Here is a 25,068-nt window from a genome sequence, read left to right on the forward strand (position 1 = left end):
TTGTACCCTACAGAAACACACGCACACACCTACACACACACACACACACATACATTCACACACATTTCAGTCCATATAAAGAGATACATATGTATATACATACATTCATGAATGGATAGATGCCATTTGAACCATCTATACAAAGCCCAGTATTAGAGAGATCTCTTGGTTGGTAGGGTCATAGGGGTCACAATGGCTAAAGGTACTAGAGCTGAGCCCCCAAGAAGGGTTGCCCTCTGATGGCATTTCCCTGGGGCCTCTTCTCTAGACTCTGTGCCTCCTAACACCCCTCCTCAGTCTATCCCTTTCCCCCAACCCAAAGGCCTGTGGGATGAGAGGAGAATCTAAGGTGGCCTCACCCTTCCAGGATTTCTGGCTACAGAAACCTCAATTCACACACATACCTTCTTGCCTTCTCTTTTTTTTCTTATGTAAATACTTCAGGATTGGAAGGAGGAACCTTAGAGACTCCCTTATTTTACAGATGAGGAAACTGAGGCACAGAGAAATGAATTATCTTAGAATCATAGAATGGAGCTGAAGGGGACCTCCGAACCCAATATAGAATATTAGAGTCAGAAGGGGCTTTAGACCTTACAGAAGCTGGAAGGGACCGTAAAGATTCTAATCCAACCTTTCCTAGTTGTGCAGAGAAGGAAACTGAGTTTCACAGAGGGGAAATGATTTGCCCAAGTACACAGTAAATGAGGCACTTGATGAGCTCTTCCTCTATACTTTTTGTCCTTCCTCCTTCGCCTTCCTTCATTTTCCTTTCTTTCTCTTCTTTTTCTTTTGTCCTACCTGCTCCTACTCCCCTTTCCTTCTTCCCTCCCTCCCCTCATCCCGTCCAACTTGGGGCCCATTAAACAGGAGCAGGAGAGATAATGAACAAACCAAGAAAACATGAAATCAATACCAGCAAAAAAGTGCCCCTGCCATTGAGGAAAATAAACAAGCTGGTAATTATTTGGACAGCGGGTAATTAAAATGGGGTGAGGGCTAATTACTGCCTCGTCAGGGCTACAAGGGAACTTCAGAGCTGCAGCCATAGTGGAGGGGCTGCTGGGTGCAAGTCAGCCAATCCTCTGCCCAGATGGGAGAGTACAGGCTGGAATAGAGGACAGAAACATGTCGCTCACTACCTGCTGCCTTCTGACTGCCCCCCAGGGATGCCCAGTGCTGATACTTGGCAGTCATCTCCCATGGGTACTTCACAAGGCCTCTCTCCTGGTGCCAGTGCAGATAGAAGGTTATCAAAGAAAACAGGCACAGACTCCCCTTGCATGTGTGATAAAGAGGACTCATCCTCACCATATATACACATACATGTATGCATACACATCCCAACCCTCCCCTCTCCCCATAGGGATCCAGAGGCAGCGCCTTGTTGAGAATAATGACAAGAAGAAGTGTTAATGCTGCCCAGGGACAGGGACTCTGGGCTGGCAATTTAATTATGGCCACTTAACATAACGCAGGGTCCCCTCGAGTCTCCAGCCAGTTTATTTTGGGAGCTCTGGAAATGAGGGGAGGGGGGCATCAGCGCGAGCAGTCTGTGAAGCAAAAGCCCTGAGGTTAGGAGACTTAGCCCCCAACTCCGGCCTTTCTTTAAGGTTCACTGAGCCCCTAAATCCTTTCTGTCCGTTATCTCCTACGGTCCTCACAACCACCCTTTCAAGATGGGAGGTAAGCACTATGGCTCCTATTTTACAGAGAAGGAAACTGAGGATCAGAAAGAGACTTTGACCAGAGTCGTAATGGTGATCACTCACACTCCTGTAGGCTTTCCTTCACTTAAACAAAGGAGTGGGGAAGGGAGTGCAGATATTTTTATCTTTGGAAAATAAGCCTCAGGTGAAGTGATTTCACCAAAATCTCACAACCTGAAAGTCTTAGAACTGGCACAAAATTAGATCTTCTGACCCCAAGTCTAGGGCCCTTTTCATTCCCCCCCTCCGCCTCCACATGTGGACATGGGCCTGCTTCACCTCTTCATCCTTAACTTCCTCATCCCCAGAATGGGGGGATCATGATTCCTGCTTGTCTTTCCTGTCGGGCTGTCATGATTCCAGTAATAATAGTGATAGCTCAAACATTTTAAGATTTATTGAGCATTTCCTCAGACAAGCATTCATTAAACACTTACCTTGTGGCAGATGATGTGCTGAGCACCATGGTTACAAAGAAAGGCAAAAAAAAAATAATAATAATCCCAAGTTGTTCTTGTCCTCCAAGAGCTTCTATACTAATGGGGAAATCACAGGGAAATAAGTAGATGCAAGATACAAAGTAGAAGGAAAGTGACCTTACAGAGGAAGGCCCAAGTGACTAGAGGTCTGACAAGGCTTCCTGCAGATGCCATTTGAAAAAAGCCAGTGACATCAACAGACAGAGATAAGGAGAGAGAGCATTCCAGGCAGGGAGGGGGACATCAATGCAAAGGCATGGAGGTGAGAGATGGAGAGAGTTACACAGCAACAAAGGCTGGTATCCTTGAGCTGTAGGTTGTGTGACAGGGAGTAAATCAGGGGAAGGCTAGAAAGATAGGAAGGCTCCAGGTTGTGAAGAGCCTTAATTGCTAAACAGAAGAGTTTTCCCCCTCTTAATAGCATTTTCTTTTTTCCAATTACATGTAAAGACAGTTTTCAACACTGATTTTTGTAAGATTTTGAATTCCAATTCTCTTTCTCTCTCCCTCCTTTCCCTCCCCCTCCCCAAGACAGCAAGCAGTCTGATAGAGGCTATAGATGTACAATCATACTAAACTTAATTCCACTTTAGTCACATTGTGAAAGAAGAATCAGAACAAAAGGGAAAAACCACAAGAAAGGGGAAAAAAAGTGAGAGAGAAAATACTATGTTTCAATCTACATTCAGACGCCACAGTTCTTTCTTCAGATGTGGATAACATTTTCAGAAGTTTTTATCTTACATTGGAGGTAATGGGGAGCCACTGGAGTTTACTGAGTAAAGAAGAAAAGTGGGGTGGGGAAGGAATTGACATGCATGGTCAGATGATGATTTAGGAAAGTCACTTTGAAGAAACTCCATAAAGAATAGATGGGTGTGGGGAGAGTGTTGAGGCAGGAAAAGCAATTAGGAGTCTGCCATAAACCAGGAAAGAGGGAATGAGACTCAGGGTGCTGGCTGTGTGGGTGGAGAGGAGAGATCAGAAGTGAGAGATGTTATGAAGGTAGAAATGACAAGATTTGACAACTGATTGAATAAGTGAAATGAAGAGTGAGGAGTTGAAGACATTTGGGAAATTGGGAGAATGACGGTACCTTCAACAATAATGGAAAGTTTTGGTTGGTGGGGTGGAGTAGACTAATGAGTTCTGTTTTGAATGTATTGACTTTGAGATGCCTATGGGAAATCCAGTTCAACATGACCATTAGGTAGTTGAAGGTGTTGGCAGACTAGGGATGAGAGAGAGAGAGAGAGTGCATGTGTGTGTGTGTGTGTGTGTGTGTGTGTGTGTGTGTGTGTGTGTGTGTCTGGTTATTATCTACATAGGTTATAATAGGTAGCATTTGTATAGTACTTTCAAATTTTTTTAAATTTATTTTTAACATTCATTTTTTTAAAATGTTGAGTTCCAAATTCCCTTCCTCACCCAGTGAGAAGGCAAGAAGTAGGATTGCTTCAAGATATACAAAGAAACATATAATCTTCACAACAACCTATGAGAAAGCTTCTATAAATATCCTCGTTTTACAGATAAGGAACCTGAGGTGGAGAGAGGTTAAGAGATTTGTCCTGAGTCATAGACCTAGTAAGAGTGAAAGGTAGGATTTGAAATCAGGGCTTCCTGAACCTTGGGGCGTACCCGCTGAGGATGTGACAAAGGATGGAACTTCAGCAAATGAGACTGAGGAGTGGTCAGGCAGGTAGGAGAACCAAGAAAGATGAGCGTAATGAAAACCCAGAGAGAATATCCAGTAGAAGGTGATTAACCACATCACATGCTGCAGAGAGGTTAAGAATGATGAGGACTGAGGGAAAAAATCATTAGATTTGACAAGAGATCATTGATAATTTTGGGAGGGCAGTTTTAGTTGAATGTTGAGATGGGGAACCAGACTGCAGAAGAGAATGAGAAGAGAGGAAATGGAGGCACCCGGTATAGATTGCTTTTTCAAGTCTTTTATGACTTTTTTATGACTATTTAAAAGATAAGAAAACTGAGACTTAGGGAGGTAAGAGTGACTTGCCCAAATACCCACAACTAATAAATGGCAGGTCCAGAATTTGAACCCAAGCCTTCAAATCCAAATCCAGGGTTCTTATCACTGAGTTCTATCTGTTTGACTACTGAGAGGAAAAGCGCCCATGGTCTGTTCAGTGCCTTACCTGTGACCAACAGACACATCCATCCCCATTCTCCACTTCCTCCAGTGTAGAGGAAAGAGCTTCTCACCCTTCAGAATGACCCAAAAAAGATAGCAGGGGAGCAGTTCTCCCCACATGCACATCCCATTCTCCATCAACCCTGACTGGGCAGCATGACAGTATCAGAAGTGAAGGCAGTAGCATCTGAGTTAGGTCTTAAAGAACAGTGAGGACTTCAGAGGGAGGAGCAGGAATTCATAGACTCAACCTTCTAATTATACCTATGAGAAGTCACCTCACCAGGGAGTGGAATTAGCTTATCTAATGTCATAGGACTGAGACAAGAACCCAGGGCTTTCCATCTGCTCTTTCCCCCACTACATCTTTCTACACATACAACCTGTATCTCTCTCCTGAACTCCAAATGCACCATCTGCTAACTGCTGGGTGTCTCTTCCCAGATGTCCTGCTCAGCCACAACAACAAAAAAGTGGTCAAAAGTGGAACTCACCATATTCATTTGAGGCAGCTAGTGACTCAGTGGACAGAGTTATTGGACTTGAAGCCAGGAAGACTTGATTGTCCTGATCTCTTAAGAGAGATTCTTAATCTCTTTCCATCTCAGTTTCCTTATCTGTGAAATAGAGACCTGCCTCACAGAGCTATTGTGAGGATCAAATGAGATGATCTAAAGTGCCAAGCCCTAAGCTTGTCCTTCTTCCAAATTCCTCTGCTACTGTCCAGAACACTACTATCCCACCAATCATCTTGGAGTTACCTTGCAATAACCAATCAGTTGCCAAGTCTTGTCAACTTTTCTTCCCATTTTTTGACTCCATCTCCTTTCCATTCACTGGGTCACCACCTAGCTCAGACCCTCATCACCTCTAACCTGTTGAAGTCTCTTAATTATTCTCTGTGCTTCCCTTCTCTTCCCTCTCCACCCTATTCACCATGCTGCTGCCAGAATAGTCTTCCATGGCTCTTCCTTCCCCATTGCCAATAGGGTAAAATTGAGGCTTTCTAAGCTGGTGTTTAAGGCCATTCACAGTTTGAATCCCACCCACCTTTTCAGCTTTATTTCACTCCCCTTTCATACACTTTGTGTCCCAGACTTAACTAGTAATAATGTAGCACTCTTTCTCCTATCTGCATCCATTGAAACAAGCCATACTCATTCCTTGAGCCCTCCCCTCTCATCTCTCTGGCTCAGAATCCTTATCAAGCCTTCACAGCCCAGCTCCTCCATGAAACCTTCATCTTCTCCACCGATGCCAGTTATTGCTCTTTCTTTCTCCGTTTTTCTCATACTAAATTTATTTGTAGAATTAGAATTTAAGTTCCTTGAAGGTAGGGATTGTCTTTGTATCTCCATCACCTCAAATGGTGCCCTTAATTGCTGTTTGCCAAATTAGAGTCAATTGATTTAAAACTGGAAAAGCCCTAAGAGATTATCTTGCACAATCTCCCTCCCTATCTTACAGGGGAGGCAGACTGAAGCCCAGCATGGTTTGCTCCAAATCACACAGTGACGCCGCCTTCTTTCTCCCTCCCTTTTCTTCATTCCTCTTTCTTTACAAATCAGGAAATAGTTCCAGCAGTGGGAAGTGACTTGCCTGATGTCGCATGCTCCCAGCCCAAGGTGTACCACGGCAGGACTGATTTGCTTTCCTGTTGGTCACAGATCCTCCTTGAGCCTTCCTGTGGTGGGCTTTGTGGTAGAATCAGGAGAAGCTAAGCTCCCAGCAGGGATAGGAGACTCTCCCAAATGAATCATCTGACACAGAGACAGAACCGTAAGAAGGGATCCCTGCACCAAGCCGTGGAAGCCATAGTTCTTGAAGTGCCTTCTCAGCTCTAGAAAGATGTAGGCTAGGAGGGGTCTTTCCCCCTGAAGCTGGAAGTAGAGTGAGGGATATTTACTGTGCAGTAGAACAGGGAGAGCCGCTCTGCAGATGAGCACACTGGAATAGCAGCTTCTTGAGGGCAGGGTTAGTTTCATTTTCACAGTACTCAACCCAGTCCCTGGCATATAGTAAGCATTTAATAAATGCTTGTGAATGGGTGGGCTGTAACTTTGTGTATCTGCCTGCATAGGGATGTCTGTGTGTGGGATTGTACATGATGATGACCATTTGTGACAATAAATCCCTGGCTTCCTTCCGGGCTGAGCTCAAGCATCACCTCCTAGAGGAGGCCTTTCTGATCCCCTGAGTCCCTGGGGCCCTCCTGCTCTTCCTCCTGTTAGTTTGTAATGACTTTGTGTATATGTTGTATTGACTTATTTCTGGGTGTGTTGTTTTACCCTAATATGAGATCAACTCCTTGAGGGCAGGGTCAGTTTGAGTATTGTCTCCATATTGCCAGCTTTTATACTGCACGTTGAATGAACGATGTGGTGTGTGAGCACGTATCTTATTTGTGTCTGTTACAACAATGTGTCCATGTACGCGTCAGTGCCTATCTGGATGTGAAACCATGGCCATGTGTGTTTGTCTTCGATTGAGTATATGGCAGCATGTGTCTGTGTGACTTAATATGCCACTGCATGTCTGTTTCTATATGTGACAACATATAGCTTGGTATGTACATGTGGCTTTTGTGTGTCCATAGTTCCTGTATGTATGTGACAATATTCTCGCGTCTTTGTGAGGATTGTGTAGGGCTATGATGATCTGTGAGTGAATGTGGCTATGTCAGTGTCTGTGGGTATGCCCCAGTGTTCTCATGTGATATAAAGTGGGGGGGGGGGGGTACGTGTTTTTCTGAGCCTGGGCATTTCAGGGACTTGTATTCCCTGCAGGGAATTTTTGCTGAGCGTTTGCTGAGCAAGGTCAAACACATAGCTTGGGTGTTAGCCACAGAGACAAGGTTTCTTTGTGAGTGCTGAGGAATACGTGTGTGGGGGCACACGTGTGTACAGCAAGCTCACAGTGTGGACAGTGTGAGTTTATCATCTTGGCTCCAGCACTGACTTGCTTCTGTGACCTTGTATAAGCTCCTCCCCTTTCCCAGGCCTCAGTTTCTTTCTCTGTAAAATCAAAGCCTTTCAACATCAGAAGGGACCTTGGAGGGCATCTGATCCAACCTAAACCTGAACAAGGAGCCTTTTTACAGTTTCCCATACAAGTGGTCATCCAACTTGTCCTGAAAGGCCCCACTCCCAAGGCAGCTGTCCACTTTTTGAACAGCTCTAGTCATTAGGAAGTTTTATTACAGAGGAACATCATCAATTCATGACTTTAAAGTGATTTATTCTCTCTAAAACTCTTGCTTGTCCATTGTATCACAACTCAGTTTTCTCCTCTGTAAAATGGGGACAATTAGCCTTACCCTGTGACCTGCTCCCCCCCCCCCCCCCAGTTGTGGAGCTCAAATGAGATCATGAATGTGAAAATGCTTGAAGACTTCATGTCTCAGAGATCTGTTTCTTCCAGCTATAAATCCTGCATGCCTCTGCTCTCTTGATTTTGGGAGAGTGCCTGGGAGGTGGCAGGTTCAGTTTCTGTGGCTTGTACTTGCCCCCTCCCACCAGGCCTTAGGACCTCTCAGGGACAGCTCCCAAGGTTCCAGCCCCCTGGAAGATCTAGGCTGTGCAGGGAGGGCAGGGATGGGTCCACAGCAGCTGTGACAGGGGGCTTGTTGTTGAGCCAGTGGGATATGAAATGTCTCTATGTCCAGGACAGGGCTTTTAATTAAATTAATTGCCAGCTCCGTTGTAAAATGCTGATGGGACTATAAACGAAGCGTCCTGGAGGCCGTTTATTATCCCCAGTCAGAGGCTGCGGCAGCACCTGAGGCCGGTGGGCTAGGACGTGATCAGGGTACAGAGGATGGGGGTCTGCAGAGCAGTCAGGGAGAAAGTATGAAGTGTGAGGATTGGGCCAGATACTGGCCACCCAGGGACGCCCCTGTTCCTAGCATGAGGATATTACGGTCTTCAAGAATTCCCCTCAGACTGCCCTGCATTTTTCCTCCAGCCCCAAGTCTGTCCTCATATGTTCGGGTGTAGAATTTGCATATGTCTGAAGTATGTGTGTAAGCATGTGGACCAGTCCCTTGGAGTCAGCCCCTGCCTCCTCCTCGTGGTTCAGCGAGTCTTCCCTCCCAATTACTGCTCACTCTCCTCTTGCCTCATTGTATCAGCCCTTGGCCACAGACCCCTCCCAGCCTTCCTGAATGCTCCCCCACCCCCCCTTTGTCTCCAGCTGCCAGCGTGCTCCAGGGGAAGCCACGTGGAGAGTCCGCCTTCTATATCCTCCATCCTGGTGCAGGGCATCACATCCTGCAGGTCTGGGGCTTGGCATTGATCCGGGGGTGTCCAACTGGGGTCCCTCAGCCTCCCAGAGTTGGACTTGGACCCGGAAACTGGGAGCAGCCATTGGGAACTGTACACACATTGAGTCCTCCCTGCCTGCCCACCCCCAACCAGGCTCTCCAGCCAATCTGAAGAGCTGGGAAACAGGGTGTTTAGCAAACCAAGACGCCAGAGCAGGAAGGAGGCCCTTCTCCCCTGCTCGCTGTGGGTTGGGAGGAACCATAATTACTCCGGATTCCATTCCACTTAATTGCAGCTTATTAAATTCTAACCAGCCAATTATCAGCAACAATTACAGCCTAATCCAGGGACACAATAGCTATTTTATCGTTTGCTAATCAAATGCTTATTTAGGGCCTCGCTTTATTAACTGTTTCTCTGGCCTGAAGAGAGGCCAGCCCACTGAGGGGCTGGGGCCCTTCCTTCCTCCACTGTCCCCTCTGCTCCTCCCTGAGTTCCATGACCTTTCCCTGTCCACACCTGCCCTAGTAAGGAAGGGCTGTGGGACAAGATGCCCCACCTCTCCTTGTGGGCAGGCCCTTGGATCTGGGCACATACCGCTTAACCTGTCCATGCGTCGGGCCCCTGTACAAATTGGTGTTTCCATCTCTGGCCCAGAGGGTGTCAGGTACCCATTGCCTTTTGAACTACAGTTATTTCCAGTGCGCTTGTGTGTTCATCTATATACATACGTGTCTATACATGGATATGTTGGTGCCTGTATGTGGAATGTTTATTAATGTGTATGCGGGTCACTCTATGAGTAAATTGGATTGTAGATACCTACCTATTGTCTGCATGTGTACATTAGTCATGACGGTAAGGGTGTGGGTCGGTATCGTTGTGTGTGAGTGTGTTGAGGTTTGTTGGTATCAGAGTAAGTTGGAAAGCATGTATCAGTTCAAGTAGGTGTGGGTGTGGATGTGAGCCTCTGTGTGTGAGTACGTGTGTGTATTTGCACATGCGCACACGTGAATTACCGTGATCCGGTGGCTTGTCAGGGTGAGCACGGAGACAGTCACACTCCAGGAAAGATGACTTTCCCCTGCTCTTGGAGATGTTGCTGGGTCCTGTGACACTGTCACAGGCGAGTAACCATGGAAACTGAGCAGGGAAAGGGGGTGGACACAGCTCTAGGAACCTAAGCAAATGGGCTGCAGGGTGGAGGGCACCAGGGAAGAAGGGCTGAAGGAGAAAGTAGACCCAGAGCCAGGCTGTCTCCTCCAGGACTGAGGGTGCCTCTCCAGCACTCCCACAGTCAGGAAGAGACTGGAGAGCATTAGGTATGGAAGGGACCTCAGCATTTATCCTTCCCCAGCTGCTTGGGAACTCTTCCTTTCCCTCCATCTCTCATCTGTGTAGTTGTGAACATAATTCACACTTAGTTCACTGGAAAGATTGTATGGATTAAAGGATCATTGAATCAATGAGGTAGAAGAGGTTGGCGAGATCACTGAATCCATCGTCTTCATTTTACTGATGAGGAAACAGTCATGGAGGAGCTAAGTGACCTGCTCATGTAACAGCCAATAAGTACCTGAAGCAAGATTTGAACCCAGACCTTCTTGACTCCAACCAAGTTCATTGTCCTATCTCCTATGGCATTTTTTTTGGTTTTTGTTTGGTTTTTTTTTTGTTTTTTTTTTTTACATTACATCTTCCCAATGCTTCCCCCTTCCCCATATAATGGTCTCTTATCACAAATATATAGAGTCAAGACAAACATATCAACACATTGGCCATGCCTCAAAATATATGCCATACTCCTTGTCCATAGCCCACCACCTCTCTGTCAAGAAAGCAGACACACTTTGCTAGGGGTCCTGAAGTCCTCATGGATGGCTCTTCTGATCAGAGTTTTGAAGTAATATTTGCTATTTTTTCCTTGACATTACTGTGGCCAGGATTTCTTAACCTGGAGTCCATGAACCTTTTTTGCTCTTTTTTTTTTTTCAACATTTTGATAACTGTATTTCAATATAATAGGTTTCCTTTGTAATCCTATGTATTTTTGCATGTAAATCCTATTTAAAAACATTACTCTGAGAAGGGGGACTGCCAAAGGGGTCCAAGATACAGAAAAAGGTTAAGAATCCCCAGCATGAACTGTTCTGCTGGCTTTTTTCTTTGCTCTGGATCAGCCATTATTGGATTGAGTGCTAGACTTAGCTTCAGGAAAACCTACTTCAGCTACTTCAGATCCTCACCAGCTGTGAAACCCTGAGCCAAGTCACTGACCCTTTCTTAGCCTCAGTTTATTCATCAATCAAATACGGAAAACAATGGTACCTGTCTCACAAGGTTGTTTTGAGGACCAAATGAGATAATACATGTATACCACTTCGCAAACCTTATTCACTATGTACATTCTAGTGCGCTTTCTATTTGTCTCTCTCTTTTTTTCAGCCATTCCCCAATCAATGGTCACCCACTTTCCTTCCAGTGTTTTTCTGCTACAGAAAGTGCTGCTATAAATATTTTTGCATTTTTGAAGTCCTTCCTTTAGCCTCTGTCCTCCTTGGGGTATATAATTAACAGTGCTGTGACTGGGTCAAAGATCATCTGTACAGTTTAGGGACTTTTTTAGAATAGTTACGAATTGTTTCATGGAATGTTTTCCTAAAACACGGTGATCTCAAGGCTAACGGAGAGTGGTTATGTGACTGGCTCAAGTTTGACTTGATTTGGGATGTAAGTTTGGCTTTCAGAAACTCCAGCTTCCTCCCTGGGTCTCCCCTAAATCACTCAATCCCTCCTTACTTGGCCCAGGTCCATCCCCAATGCCACAAGTCCAGCTCAGTGATCCAACCTCCCCCAGGATCCCACCCTGCTCACTTGAATGGTCCTCTGCCAAGACCTGCCTTCTATGTCCCAGACATCCTGGCTGCCCCAGCTTGACTTGTTTAGGTAGGAACCCTCCCCTCTGGAAATAAATGCAGTTTCCAGCAAACATTTATTAAGCATCTACTGCATGCACAGAACTTTGCTTACTACTGAGGGAGATACAGATAAACAAGAAACAATCTCTGCCTTCATGGAGATCACAACCTAGAGGGAGGCTGACCTCTTTCTGTGTCCAAATCCTACCCATCCTGCAAAGACCAGTTCATGCTTTTGCCTTTTCTGAACACTTCACTGTCACCCCATCTCCTTTGAGCCCCTGTGTCCCTTACTTAGCTGTGAGTACCTCACTTAATGAATCCCTTGTAACTGAAATTACTTTGTGAGGAAGCCAGTCATGGTTTTGAAAAAGTTTCCTAGGCGCCGATAAGTAGTGCGGTGAATACGGTACTAGCCCTTGAGTCATGAGGACCTGAGTTCAAATCTAGACCCAGATACTTACTAGCTGTGTGCTCCTGGGCAAGTCACTTAATCCCAATTGCCTTCAATCAATCAATAAGTAAATGAATGAATGACAAAAAGGAAGAAGATTCATCAACTGCACAGTGAAAATGGCAGTATGTTTACAGAGGTGGCTTTGGAGTCAGGAAGACCTGTGTTCAAGTTCTGCCTCAGAAACATACTGGCCAGGGGACTGGGCAAATCACTCCATCTCTCAGCTCCCCCATGCAACTCTCTATGAAGAGATACTTTATAGCAGTTGTAGAGCATGTTTGCTGGCTGATAGTTCTTTATGCTGATGAAATCACAGGGCCACAACAAGAACAAAAACCACGTGGTGCTATTTCAGGGTGCCTTCTGCGGCCCCCAGCGGTTGGGAGTCCTCCACCCTCATTCTCCAGGTCTCCCTAGTAGCCCTTATAACTTAGCTCCTTTGCACACGATTGAGGCAGGAGGAACAGCACGAAGCTCAGAGCTTACATCCTAGGCTTATGTTTCTGCACATGTAGAACTCTAGCCATTCACCCGCCCGTGGAAGAGTCAGTGAGGACCTGCTACCTCGACTTAATAGACCTGTGTCCAGCACACGGATAAGGAGCTAAGAAGAGAAGTTGCCGTACCTCATCCTTTGCTCCCAGTTCTGGGGAGATCATCCCTTGACCCTCTTCTCTCTCTACATTTTATCCTCTTCACAGAGATCTCATCCACTTGCTAGACTGCAGTGTTTACCTTTCTGCAAAGAACTCCCACGTCTATATCACCTGCCCAGCCTTGACCTCCCTCTGAGCTCTAGGCCTACGTTTGGGAGGTGTCATTGGTGATGGAAAGAGTGATGGATTTGGAGTCAGGGGACTTGGCTCACATTCTGGCTTTGCCATTTACTGTCTGTATGACCTTGGCCAAGTCATTTAACCCCCGGTCCTTGGTTTTCTTGTCTTTAAAATGGGGTTGCATTAAGTGCCTTCTAAGATCCCTCCCAACTCTAAATCTATCATCCTAGCATCCTTTTGTCTGGTTTAGAATCCTGACCTAATCCTAATTGCTCTGTGACCTTAGGCAACTTTTTTGTCTTCTCTGGGCATTAGTTTTCCTCTGTAAAATAAGGAGATTGGGCTAGGCAAGGAGTTCTGCCCCCTTTTTTTAAGTGTCATGGACGTTGTTGGCAGTCTGGAGATGTCTCTGGGCACTTCCTCAGCAGAGAGGGGAATGCTTCTGCAAATGATGAAGGCCCTCCCTTCAAGGCCCAATTCATGTTCCACCTCCTCCATGAAGCCTTCCCTATGCTTCTGACTTCCATACTACTTCTCTTCCTGCTCACATTTCTCATCACCATTGCCTGGTCCTCTCCTTCATTCTCCCCTTACTCTCTCCCTTGTATCAGTGATCTGTGCATGCATCTTCTATCCCATTTGAATGCCTTGGAGATTCAACTTTGACAGCAGGATCTATATCCTTAGCACCTTAAATAGGGCCTTGTACACAATAGTGACTTCATATTTATTGAAATGAATTGCATTTTTTTTAGAGAGACAGACTTTGGGTGTGAATGCCACATTTGTTAAGTATAGTATGAGGCTGTGTGTATGGATTGGCTAATAATGCTATTACCCGTCCCTCAAGTCTCAGTAGCACTTTCACATCCTTTTCTTAATTTAACAAACATTTATTAAGCACTTACTTCTAAGATTCTGCCTGCTATAGGAAATCTTCCCTGATCTCCCACATCTCTAGTGTTAGGGAGCTTTTCTTCCTCAGATTATTTTGTGCTTACTTATCTGTTCTGTAGGTTTTATTTACTAATCAAATGTAAGTTCCTTGAGAGTAGAGATGGCTTTCATTTTTGTCTTTGTACTTCTAGTGTCTAATACCTTACTTTATGCATAGTGGTTTTTCAGTTATGTCCAACTTGTGATCCTATTTGAGGTTTTCTTGGCAAAGATATTGGAGTGGTTTATCATTTTCTTCTCCAGCTCATTTTACAGGTGAGGAAATTGAGGCAAACAACATTAAGTGACTTGTCCAGGGTCACACGGCTAATAAGTGTCTGAGGTCAGATTTGAACTCAGGAAGTTGAGTCTTCTGACTGCTGGCCCGGTGCTCTGTGCACTCTGGCGCCACCTAGCTGCCCCTTTATGCATAAAAGCTGCTTTTTAAAAGCTTATTGATTTGAATGGAATACTATATTCAGAGGTTTGGGTAACTCTTGGAGCTCACAGCCAGGTAGGAGGAGAAGACCAAAACATAGTCTTACCTGACAAGAGCATCTTAGAAGTTCATATGAAATGCTATGTGAAATTCAAGCAAAGTCTGCTCCAGATCTGGTCCCTGAGAAATGATCTCTTGCCTTCTCTGGTCTAGAACCAGGTTCCTTGTTATTCCCCATTTCCACACCATGCTGCCTGTACTCTGACCATCTTCCTCATCTCCCACCTTTGGGAGCTTGGACTCTGCTCCTGGGGCTCTGCCTCTGATGGGTGACCTTTCAGTCTAACCTGAAATCAGGTCTCTTGCTCACTTCCCAGACATTTCCAAGTCATACTGACAACTCTCCATCCATACCCTTTATCCTGCTCCCTCCAGAAGCTGGACCGCATCCCTCGGATCCTGGCTCTGATATCAGGCCTCTGTGTTACTGCTCAGACCTTTCTACACCATGTCCTCACAGGGGTTTCTTATGCACCTCATGCACCACCTTCTAGCCCCCTCCTGTTCTCTCCCCCTAAAGCAGGGATTCTCACTTGCTTGCATTTGTCTCCCAGCACTTAATGTAATACCTGGTGCATGGTAAGTACTTAATAAGTGAGTACTTACTAATAAGCATTTATTAAATAAGTACTTAATAATGTTTTTCATTCAGATCTCTAATCACAAGAGAAATTCTGTTATATGGGATGGTTTTCTAAAAAGGAGAAGAGATGCTGGCAGAAATTTTGATGATGTAAAAAAAGACATCAATAAAAATTTATTTCTTGAGAAAAAAAAGAGAAATTCAAAGAACTCAGAGGTTTCACTTCACACCCAGAAAATTGGCAAAGATGACCAAAAAATCAGAGTAATCAGTGTTGTAGAAAGACAGAGACTCTGTTGGTGCAGCTGTGCATTGGTCCAACCATTCTGGGAAAGAGTTTGGAATTCACTAAGTGACTAAAATGCCTGTACCCTTTGATCCAGACAGCCCTCTGCTAGGCACATATACCCCTGGAGACTGGAGGGGAGAAGGTTTGATAGAAGGAGCAGCATCTGAGCTGGGTTTTTAACAGATGGTTATGAATTCATCAGGCAGAGGGGAGGAGGAAGAAAGGACACACCAGGTAGAGGGGGACAGAAGGAGAAAAGGCAAGAAATCCCAGGACATATTCAGGGCTCAAAGAACTGTCCATTCTAATTGGAATACAGAATGCATGGGAGTCATATGAAATAGAGATGGAAAGGTGGGGGCATCCAACTGTGAAGGGCCTTGAATGCCTAACAGAAGAGTCTGAGTACAAGGAATCACTAAAGATTTCTGAGCTGACTTGTTACTTGACTAAATCTGTGTGAGAGAAAGATTATTCAGATATTGATCCTCTAACCAGAGCCAGGAGGGAAAGGAAAGGGGGCTGTCAGCCCCATTTTACAGAATAGAGCAGTGAGCACCTGAAAGGGGCACTCCTGCCTCTCGCCAGGGCAGTCACCCTCACCCTGACTGTAGGGCTTCTCTGGGTACCTTTGGCAGTGTGGGTTGCCCAGAAGGGAGAGTATAGGCATCCCCTGGGGTCTCCCAGCTAGAGCAGGAGGAGGAGGAGGCGGGTGAGAGCATGGCGTGGCTTGGCGTGATGCAGCCCCCAGAGAAGTGAGCTGTGCCCCTCATTGGTCACGGAACATTTATTTTTCATTAGCAGTTAAATGCAGACATGAGGGATTGTGGCGGGTTCAGCGGGCGCCTGACGCTAGCAGTGCTTGGTGTGGTAATGGATGGGCCGACAGGGATGCCTGGGAGAAAGGCTTAGGAAGTCCTTGTACCTCCCCCACCCGCCTCTCCCTGGTGCCTAGTGGACAGAGTTTGAGCAACCAGGCTCAAGGCCAGGCACAGGGTGTCCACCAGCTCTGACAGACCTCAAGTTATACAAGCGAGTGTGCTCTGGGCCCCTTACAGCCTCTTCTCCTCCCTCCCTGAATGCTCTTGACTAGATCAGGGTATTAGAACTTTTGGTTAGAAACCTCTCTGCTTCTGAGCAACTCCTACCCCAGTCAAGAAGATAAAAGCAGGAAGTCTGGATCTCAGTTTGTGCCCAGGAAGTGAGTTCTTGGGGATCCTGGGGTGTACAGAGCATTGGAGCTGCAGGGCAGAGAGTGAAGATGTCCCTTCAAGGGAAACTCAGGAATCAGGGAAAGAGGCTGAGCTGAGCTGGCTCCTGGAGCATCCACCTGCCAAGGCAGAGCTGCCTGCTGGGGGAGAATAGGGGAAAAGAAAATGAGGACTAAGCATTTTCCTCCATACAAACCCCCTGGCCACTGAAGAGAAGCAGGAAGTGAGAGGGAGACCAGTAGATAGGCCCAGGTCAGAAACATGTTCCACATCCTACTAAGATGGAGTTGGGTTTTTTCCCCCAGGCCATCCAAAGTCCCCCTGCTTCTCTGCTGCCTTAGAATCACAGGCTTCCAGGGCTAGGGAGACCTGTAGAAATCATAAAATCCCACCCACTCTTTTGCAGACAAGAAGACTGAGGCTGAGAAAGGTGTAGGATGTATAGGTGTCAGGCAATGAATTAGTGGCAGGGCCAAGGCTAGAATTCAAGCTTCTTAAGTCTCAGTACCTGATGCTACCTTCAAATCCTTCTGCTTTCTTTCTTTCATCCTCCCCTCCGCAGTCCCCAAGGCCCCAGTCTTTCTAAATCCAGAAGCAGTGGATTAGGAACATGGTCAGAGAAGAGAGCAGAATTGGGGCATAAATGGTATTGGGACAGGATTGAAATTCAACACAAAGTTGGACCAGGGTTGAAAAGTTAAGGGTGGATTGGATAGGTTGGCAGGTAGGTAAGGACTGAAGGTTGGGTTGGAATTGGAGGATAGGAAAAAATTAGATTGGAATTAGAAGGCAGTGGGAAGGTTAGATTGGGGTTGGATTTGGAGGGTAGTTTCAGAACTACTGGGTGAGATGAGATGAGAGGGCAGATTGAATGAACCTATTAAAATAGGAATTGGGTCAAGATTAGAGGACAGGGTTGAGTCAGGGTTAAAAATGCCTCTGTTTATATTTGTCCTAGTGTCAAGCCTGGTTAAGAGACAGAGTTGCTGCCTTTTCCCTAGTCTCTGGCTGTCCTTATGCTCAGGAATTTGCTTGAATGATCCCAACTGCCAAGGGGAGGTCAAATGAAGGGGAGAGAGACCCAGAGAAGAGAGAGAGACAAGAAGAAAGCAGAAAGAGATGAGGGTGAAGTTGTTTAGCATGAAGAGAAGAAAAGGCTCCAGAGCAAGGGACATGAAAGCTGTCTTCAAATATTTTAAGGGCCATCGTACAGACAAGAGATTAGATCCACCTTACTTCACCTCAGAGGTTTCAGGTTCCCTCTCATCAGAAGGGTTCAAGCAGAAGCCAGATAATCCATTGTCAGGAGTGACATTAGAAGGGACTCCCATTTAGCTACAAGTTGAGCAAGATGCCTTAGGAGGTCCCACCTATTTCTCATTGTGTAGCCCTGCCCCGCCATGTACAACTATCCCAGCATCCACTAAATGTTTTGGAACAGGGACTCCTGGGAAGGTCATGTGTAAAGCCTTCTGGGATTGTTCATGGAGAGTTCTGGGAGAGATACCCAGCAACTGAACCCTGCTTTCCTGCTTCCTCCCTCCTCCTCCTCCCTCAAATTTAGTGGTTTTGAAAGACTCAGAAAAGGGGAGAGGGACCAGAAAGGAAAGAAGGGGGTAGTATGACTGGAAAGCAAAAGTGATGATATCACAAAAGTCAGCCAGGAATGGCCTTGTGGAGCAGAGTGAGTCTCTAAGTCATCAGCAGCATTTAAGAGAAAGCCTGCCTCTCAGAGAGTCTGTAAAGGGGATGCGGGAGGAAGATAGGTCGTACAAAATACCCTTGAAGGCGTCTTTCAGCCATACTGTGAGGCAGGGGAAATTGACTGGTCTTAAAAATCAGTGAACCTAGGTTTGAGCTGCAGCCCAGAGACCTTCTAGCTCTGTAATGCTAAGGAAGTCCTGGGCTAGCAATACTTGTACTCCTGTGAGGAAATTGCTATGTATGCCTTAGAAGTGTTGCAGAAAAGGGGAGCTGAGATGGCCTGAGCCTTTCCATTCCATCCCCTCTTAGTCCTTGATTTTAAGTCCCTTTGAGCCTGGCTTAAAGCTAACTCTAAATCCCATAGAGTAACCACCACCACCACCCCCTACTCCCCCAGTGCTTTCCAGAGACAAGGTTATTTCCAATTCTGCAGGACTTTGGCAAATTCTTTTTCCTTACCATAGCCCTAAGAGGTAGATAGTGAATTTTACAGATAAGGATATTTTGGCTTTGAGAGCTCCTAGAATCAGAGCTTTTGAACCAGAAGGGATTTTAAAGGCCATCCAATCCAATCCCCTCGTTTTACAGATAAGGGAACTGAGTGACACCTAAGCTCACATAAGAAGTCATCAGATTTGAACACAGGTCCTCTGACTCCAAGAGATCAGCCCTAGACGTAGGAGGACCTGAAGTCCAACCTGGACTCAGACACTCACTAGTTTTATGACCCTGTGCAAGTCATTTAATTTTGTTTGTCTCAGTTTCCTTATCTGTAAAGTGAGTTGGAGAAGGAAATGGCAAACCACTCCAGTATGTCTATCAAGAGAGCCCCAAATGGAGTCGTGAAGAGTCAGACACGATTAATTGACTAAACAACTACCACCTCGGACTCCAGATTCCGTGCTCTCCCCATTACACCACACTGCCTCCCACTTACAGTGCATATTCACCCAGTATTTGAAGGCATTTTCAGCTCGAGTTTTTAGGGAAAGCAAGAACCCAGCCTAGAGCCCTGAGGGTCAGGACCCAGCTTTCTCTTGTGTTTGTTTTCTGCCTTTTTGTCCTTCAGGCTTAGCAGTACCTGGTGCTAGGGAAGAGGTGAGGAGATGTTCCCCCTGACCCCACTGATAGTGATCACTCTGTGCAGCTCGGACTTACACTGGAGGATGGCTGTGGGCCACTCTGAGTACATTGAGAGGAGGGTGACCAGGACGGGGATGCATGAGGATCATTTAGAGGAATAAGGAATTTGTTGCCCTGACAAGAAAGGACTTGGGGAGGACGTGATAGATGCTTCAAGCAGAAGAGGGATTCAACTGGTTCTGTTGTGCCTCTGAGGGCAGAGCTGGGGGCAGCAGTTTGTACTTTGGGGGAGTGGGAAGCAAAGCTGATTTCGGTTCAGTATAAGGAACAATGTCTTAGCAGAACTAGGAATTCTCTCCACATCAGAATTATCTGAAAGCAGAATATTCTGTCCTGGGAGATGGTGGGTTGGGGATCATTTCTTTGGGGTATTGTACAGATGAGACCAAATGAGTGCCAAGTTTCCATGCCACTTAATGGCTGTGATTTACCTTCTGTGTGGGAGGAGCCAATGGAGACATGAAGAAGATGTTAAAGGGAGATAGGGTGGGGGGGAGGGGCTCCGGGTCTGGTCCCACCAACAAGCCAAGGGATAAGCAAGAGAACAGCCTTCGTGATCTGGCCTGTGCCACTCTTAGACTCCCTTTCTCTCATGACTTTTCTCCTTGATGTGGTCACTCCTGGTAAAGCTTTGTTTTAAACCTGGTCAGTCACTTACTTGTTCTGTAACCTAGGACAAGTCATTTCTCTCCAGACCTCAATTTCCCCATTTGGTCTCTTACAGTTCTAAATCATACGACCATGACTGACCAAGGTAGGGTCTGTCTGAGGGGGCAGACCCTAGGACAGAACATACAAGGTCCTCTCCAGAGGCCCAAGATTCCATGTTGTGTCTCTGCTCATGTACAAAGCCTCTCATCCTTTCCCTTTGCCATCCCAGGTACCCAGCAGAGTGCCACTGTGGCCAACCCAGTGCCTGGCGCCAACCCTGACCTGTTACCCCATTTCCTGGTGGAACCTGAGGATGTCTACATTGTCAAGAACAAGCCAGTGACACTCACATGCAAGGCCAGCCCTGCCACCCAGATCTACTTCAAGTGCAATGGGGAGTGGGTTCACCAGGGGGACCACATAACAGAGCATAGCACCGAGAAGGGCAGTGGTAAGGTTGGGACAGGGATGGGGGTAGGGAAAGGGGGGCAAGGGGGCAGGATGGAGGGAGGGGAAAGGGGCAGAGATGGGGGAGGGGAAAGGAGGCAGGGATAGGGGGAGGACAAGGATGAAAAGGGCTGAGGAAGCAGGGAAATTAGTCTGTGGTGGTGTTCAGAGCAGAATGGGCTTCTGGGACAAAGGCAACTTTTTCTAAAGACTGAACTAGTAACCAATGGGTAGAAATTACTGAGTGTTGGATTTTGGCTCAGTATAAAAAACAAACACAGAAACATCAAATATTCCAGCTGGAAGGGGCTTGAGAGTCTGTCTAGTCTGACTCCCTTTATTTATTGGTGAGGAAACTGAGGCCCACAGAAGGGACTTGGCTTGTCCCAGATCACACAGGAAATTAGCTGTAGAACCAAGAATTGAATCAAGGTCTCCTTGACTACCAGTCTATGCTTCTTTCCTTCTGCCCATCTGACCTGGACCATCTCAGGTCATCTGGTTCATTCCCCTCATTTTACAGGCCTGGAGAAAATAAGGTCCTTGCCCCCTGCTATACCTTTAGAAAACAGTAGAGCTAGCATTCAGCTCCAGGCTCTCTGGCTCTCAGACCAGAGTCCTACATACAGCTTTCTGCTGCGGTACCAGGAAGGCCAGGACCCTTTAAGCTTATGGGCCCTTCCTGAAGTGGTCCCTACTTACAGAGCCCTCTGCTCCTGAGAGGAGAACTAGAAGACTCAGACAAAGACCTGCCACCACCTCATGGAGCTCACACAGTGTCCTTAGGGATAAGATAACCACACAAGTAACTGCCATACACCATAATCTCCAACAAGTGGGTTAGAGAGAGGCACAAAAAGTGCTCTAGGAGGTGTCTGGAAGAGTAGGCAGATTTGAGTGCTAGGACAAGCCAGAGTCAGCAGGCTGGCTACCACTGCCATTGTCCATCAGTCAGTGAGCATTTATTAAATACCAACTATGTGTCAGACAACAGTTAGAGCACCAGACCTGGAGTTGGAGAGACCTGAGTTCAAATCCAGCCTCAGATACTTACTGTTTGTGTGACCTTGGAGAAGTCACTTAACCTTTTGGCCTCAGTCTCCTCATCTGTAAAATGAGCTGGAGAAGGAGAAGGCAAACCACTCCAGTATCTCTGCCAAGAAAACACTAAATGGGGTCATGAAGAGTTTTACGTGACTGAACAACAACAAAGGTGCCAGACATTCTGCTAGGTGCTGCAGATACAAAGACAAAGAATATCTACTATTAGTAATAAAAATAAGCAAGGGCTTCTATTCAAACTAGTTAGTTCAGTTCCTCTGCAGCTGTCCCTAAATTCTACCCTCAGACATCTCCATCTAGCTGCCCGTGACTTCCCCTCCACAGAGACACCAGTTCCTTCTCTATAATGAGCCAGTTGGCCCATAGATTGGGTCACTGGGGTGAAGAGCTCAGGAACTTAAAGGAAAGAGGAACATAGGATTGTGGATCCAGAGCTGGGAGGAACCTCTCAGGTGGCCCAGCTGCTTGGGGAACTGGGCACACAGTGGAACCAGAATCCACTGAGAACAATGGTACAGAAACAGCATTGGCTCTGGGGTCAAAGGTCCTGGATTCAAATCCTACCTCTGCTCCTTAATAGTTGGGTGACCTTGGACCAAACCCTTGTCCTCCTTGGGCCTCAGTTTCCCTGTCTGTAAAATGAGAGGGTTGGCCTAATGACCTCTGAGTTCTATTCCAAGCTTAAATCCAGTTCTATTCAGGTTTCTATTCCAGTGTAAATCCAGGCTATTATGAGTTCCATAGGGGGCCTCTCATAGACTTTAGAAAGCTAGGGAATAGTGGGGTTACTACAATAGCCCCCCATTATTCAGGACCTTCTATATCATTTATTTGCTCCCATCAGTAACACACTGACAGAAAGGATGACCTTCAAGGGTGGACAATGAGCCCAATCACCACAGACCCCCAAATCTCCTCTCCTTCCTTCCCCCCACTCCCAGCCCAGCCTTTTCTGTGAGAGAATGTTTTTTTGGAGCAGCCCCTGATTCCTCTGGTTTTCGTCTGGAACTTAGCTAGCTCACCGAGTGACCTTACGTGACCTTAGGCAAGTCACTCCCTCCCCCCACCCCCACTTCAAGTCTCCCTAGAAGCAGGGAGTTGGACCAGATAATCTTTCAAGTCTCTCCCAGCCTTGCCTTTTCATGTTCTAAGTTCTAAGTTCCCTTCCCTGTTCAAATAGGCTGTGTCAGTGTTGTGTTCTGTGGGCTCCCAACCAGCTTTTACGTTCAGTATCCTATACGCTATCAGCCCCAAAATACTGTGACTGTCCCCAACAGGGGGCCTGTCCTGCACCATATTTTGTGCTGTTGGGGCCATGGAAAGACCTGGAAATTGCTATCCCAGGGAATTGTTGGACCTAAGACCACTTTATTTTTTCTAGCCTGGCCTTGGAAACAACCTGCACGTTCACTATCTGTCTATCTCTGTCTCTTTGTCCTTCTGTCTGTCTGTCTGTCTGCCTCGCTCCCTCCCTCCCTCCTCCTCCTTCGCTCTCTACTTCTGTCTCTCTTTTCTCTATCTTTCCTCTCTGACTTTCTCCTCTCCATCTCTTTCTCTCTCTCAGTCTCTCTTCTCTGTCTCTTTCTCTGTCTCCCTCACTTTTCTCTGTCTCATTCTCTGTCTCTCCCCTCCCTCTTTGTCTCTGTCTCTCTGTCTGTGTCTCCCTCTCTTACACACACACACACACACACACACACACACACACACACACACACACACACACACACACTCTCTCTCTCTCTCTCTCTCTCTCTCTCTCTCTCTCTCTCTTTATTGTAATAGGCCCTTTCACGAGCACTAGCCATGGTGTCAGGCACTGTTCTGGGTGCTGAGCATACAAAGACAAAAATGAGGCCTCGGGTTGGACTCAGTGACCCCTAAGAGTCCTGGCATCTCTAGTTTTTAGATCTTGTTCTGTCCTCTCAAAGCTAACCAGAATTTAATTTGGGGGGCAGTGGAGCTGGAGAAACAGAACGGCCCTTGCTAATTATTAATAATAATATGTATTTATATTCCTGTTACATACTTAATTATAATAATATAATTACTCTTTGCTGTAGTGCACAAGGTTTCCATGATGCTTTCCTTGCAGCAGCCTGGTGAGGCAGCCAGCACAGGGCTTACCCCCATCTTACAGATGGCTAAACTGGAGTTGAGAAAGGGGAAATAGCTCCCTCCAGGAAGGTCACAGGAGGTAGTAGCAGGCCAGGGATGACCTCACCCTGCCTCTCCATAGACCTCCCATTCAAGAGCTTTGTTTGGGGAGATGGGAGTGATGTTTACTTGGGAGCAAGGGCCCCACCACCACCAGCAGCCACCCCTTGGCAACCTTAAGCTCTCATCCTTCTCTTCCTACCCCAGGATTGGGAGAGGGCACAGGTTTGGTGCAATGGTTTTACCAGGTCTGAGAGAAAAAAAAAGGAGGGGATAAATGTGATATACATTAGAGCAGAAACTCTTGACTCCATAAAAGACCCATATTTGCTGACCTAAACATTTAAGCACAGTCTTGGAAAGTGTAATTTATTGTTTGTTAAACAAACTGATTGGTTATTAGAACCAGATTTATGAGAGGGTAAAAATACAGCCACTAAGGTCATCCTGGGACTTAGTCAACAAACACAAACCTACTTATACTGATCTCCACATGGGCCCATGCTGCCAAATCCCTCTCTCTTCCTCCCTCTATTTCTCCCTCCTTCCCCTTTGCTCCCCTCTCTCTTCTCTTTCTTTATCTGTCTCTCTAGTCACCCTTCTCTGTCTTTCTCCTTCCTCCTCCTTTCCCCCTCCCTCCCTGCTTCCTTCTTCTCTCTCTGTCTCTGTCTCTCTCCTCTCCCTCTCCTCTCTCCTCCCTCTCTCACTCTCCCTCTCTTCTCTCTTCCTCTCTCTCTCTCTCTCTTCCCCCCTCTCACTCTCCTCTTCTCTCTCTCCCCCTCCCTCTCTCTCGTACACAGAACATCTTAATTGCTGCATCCTCAGAAAGGGCCGGGGCCAGACAAGGTTACATCTGCTCACATACACACACCTGTCCTCTGCAGCTGCAGCCATCACTGCCCCCGCTTGTCTCTGATTTCTGCAGTGGGCCTTTGGAACTTAGAGGGACAGAACTTGGGTTTTGAAGGGGAAAGGAAAGCACAGGCAAGGGGAGGGGCCTGGTACTCTCAGCAGAGCTGAGCCCAGCCCTGCAGTGACACCACCCATACTGCTTTCTATGCCCAGTCTTTTTATTAAGGGCGTATATTTGTATTCTGTTGTATGGGGGGGGGGGGGGTGATGGACCTATCTGGGACTGGAGAGCTCAACAAAGATAACCAGGGTACGTGGAGACCAGAGCTCAAGAGGAGAGGGGGGGGGGGGAGGAGAGAGAGGAGAGAGAAGGGGAGAGGGGGAGAGAAGGGGAGGGGAGGAGAGAAGGGGAGGGGGGAAGGGAGGGAGGAGAGAGAAAGGGAGAAGAGGAGAAAGGAGAGGAGCAGAGTGGGAGAAAACCAGGATGGGAAACGGGGGGTCACTTCCCATTAGATGAGGCAGATCCCAGCCTGTGCCTCCCTTTTCAAGCTCACCAAGGAAGGAAGTTGAGATTAAGGGAGTCTGAGGAAGTCAGGCCACAGCTACAGCTAAGCTTTAGTAAGGGTTCCATATGGTCACTGCCTGTTTGGTTCAGTTCAAAGTCGAGGGCATGGTCCTGCCTTCTAGGGGGATAAGGCATCAGAACAGGCAACCCCAACAAGCAGTGTTATATGGCAACTATTTTTAGAAAGGAGCAAAACAGACTGAGTTCTGT

General features: G+C 46.7%; 1 protein-coding gene across 2 annotated transcripts in view; it reads left to right on the top strand.

Annotated features, from left to right (window-relative positions):
* The window catches only part of UNC5A (unc-5 netrin receptor A), a 103,942-nt gene that overhangs the window by 49,419 nt on the left and 29,455 nt on the right, over window positions 1-25,068 (top strand). For both annotated transcript variants that reach the window (XM_072631106.1, XM_072631107.1), the window contains exon 2: window positions 20,008-20,229. In XM_072631106.1, coding sequence (XP_072487207.1) covers window positions 20,008-20,229 — 222 coding nt within the window. The remainder of the gene's footprint in view (window positions 1-20,007; window positions 20,230-25,068) is intronic.

Source organism: Notamacropus eugenii, chromosome 1, assembly GCF_028372415.1.
Source record: "Notamacropus eugenii isolate mMacEug1 chromosome 1, mMacEug1.pri_v2, whole genome shotgun sequence".
NCBI classification, from domain to species: domain Eukaryota; kingdom Metazoa; phylum Chordata; class Mammalia; order Diprotodontia; family Macropodidae; genus Notamacropus; species Notamacropus eugenii.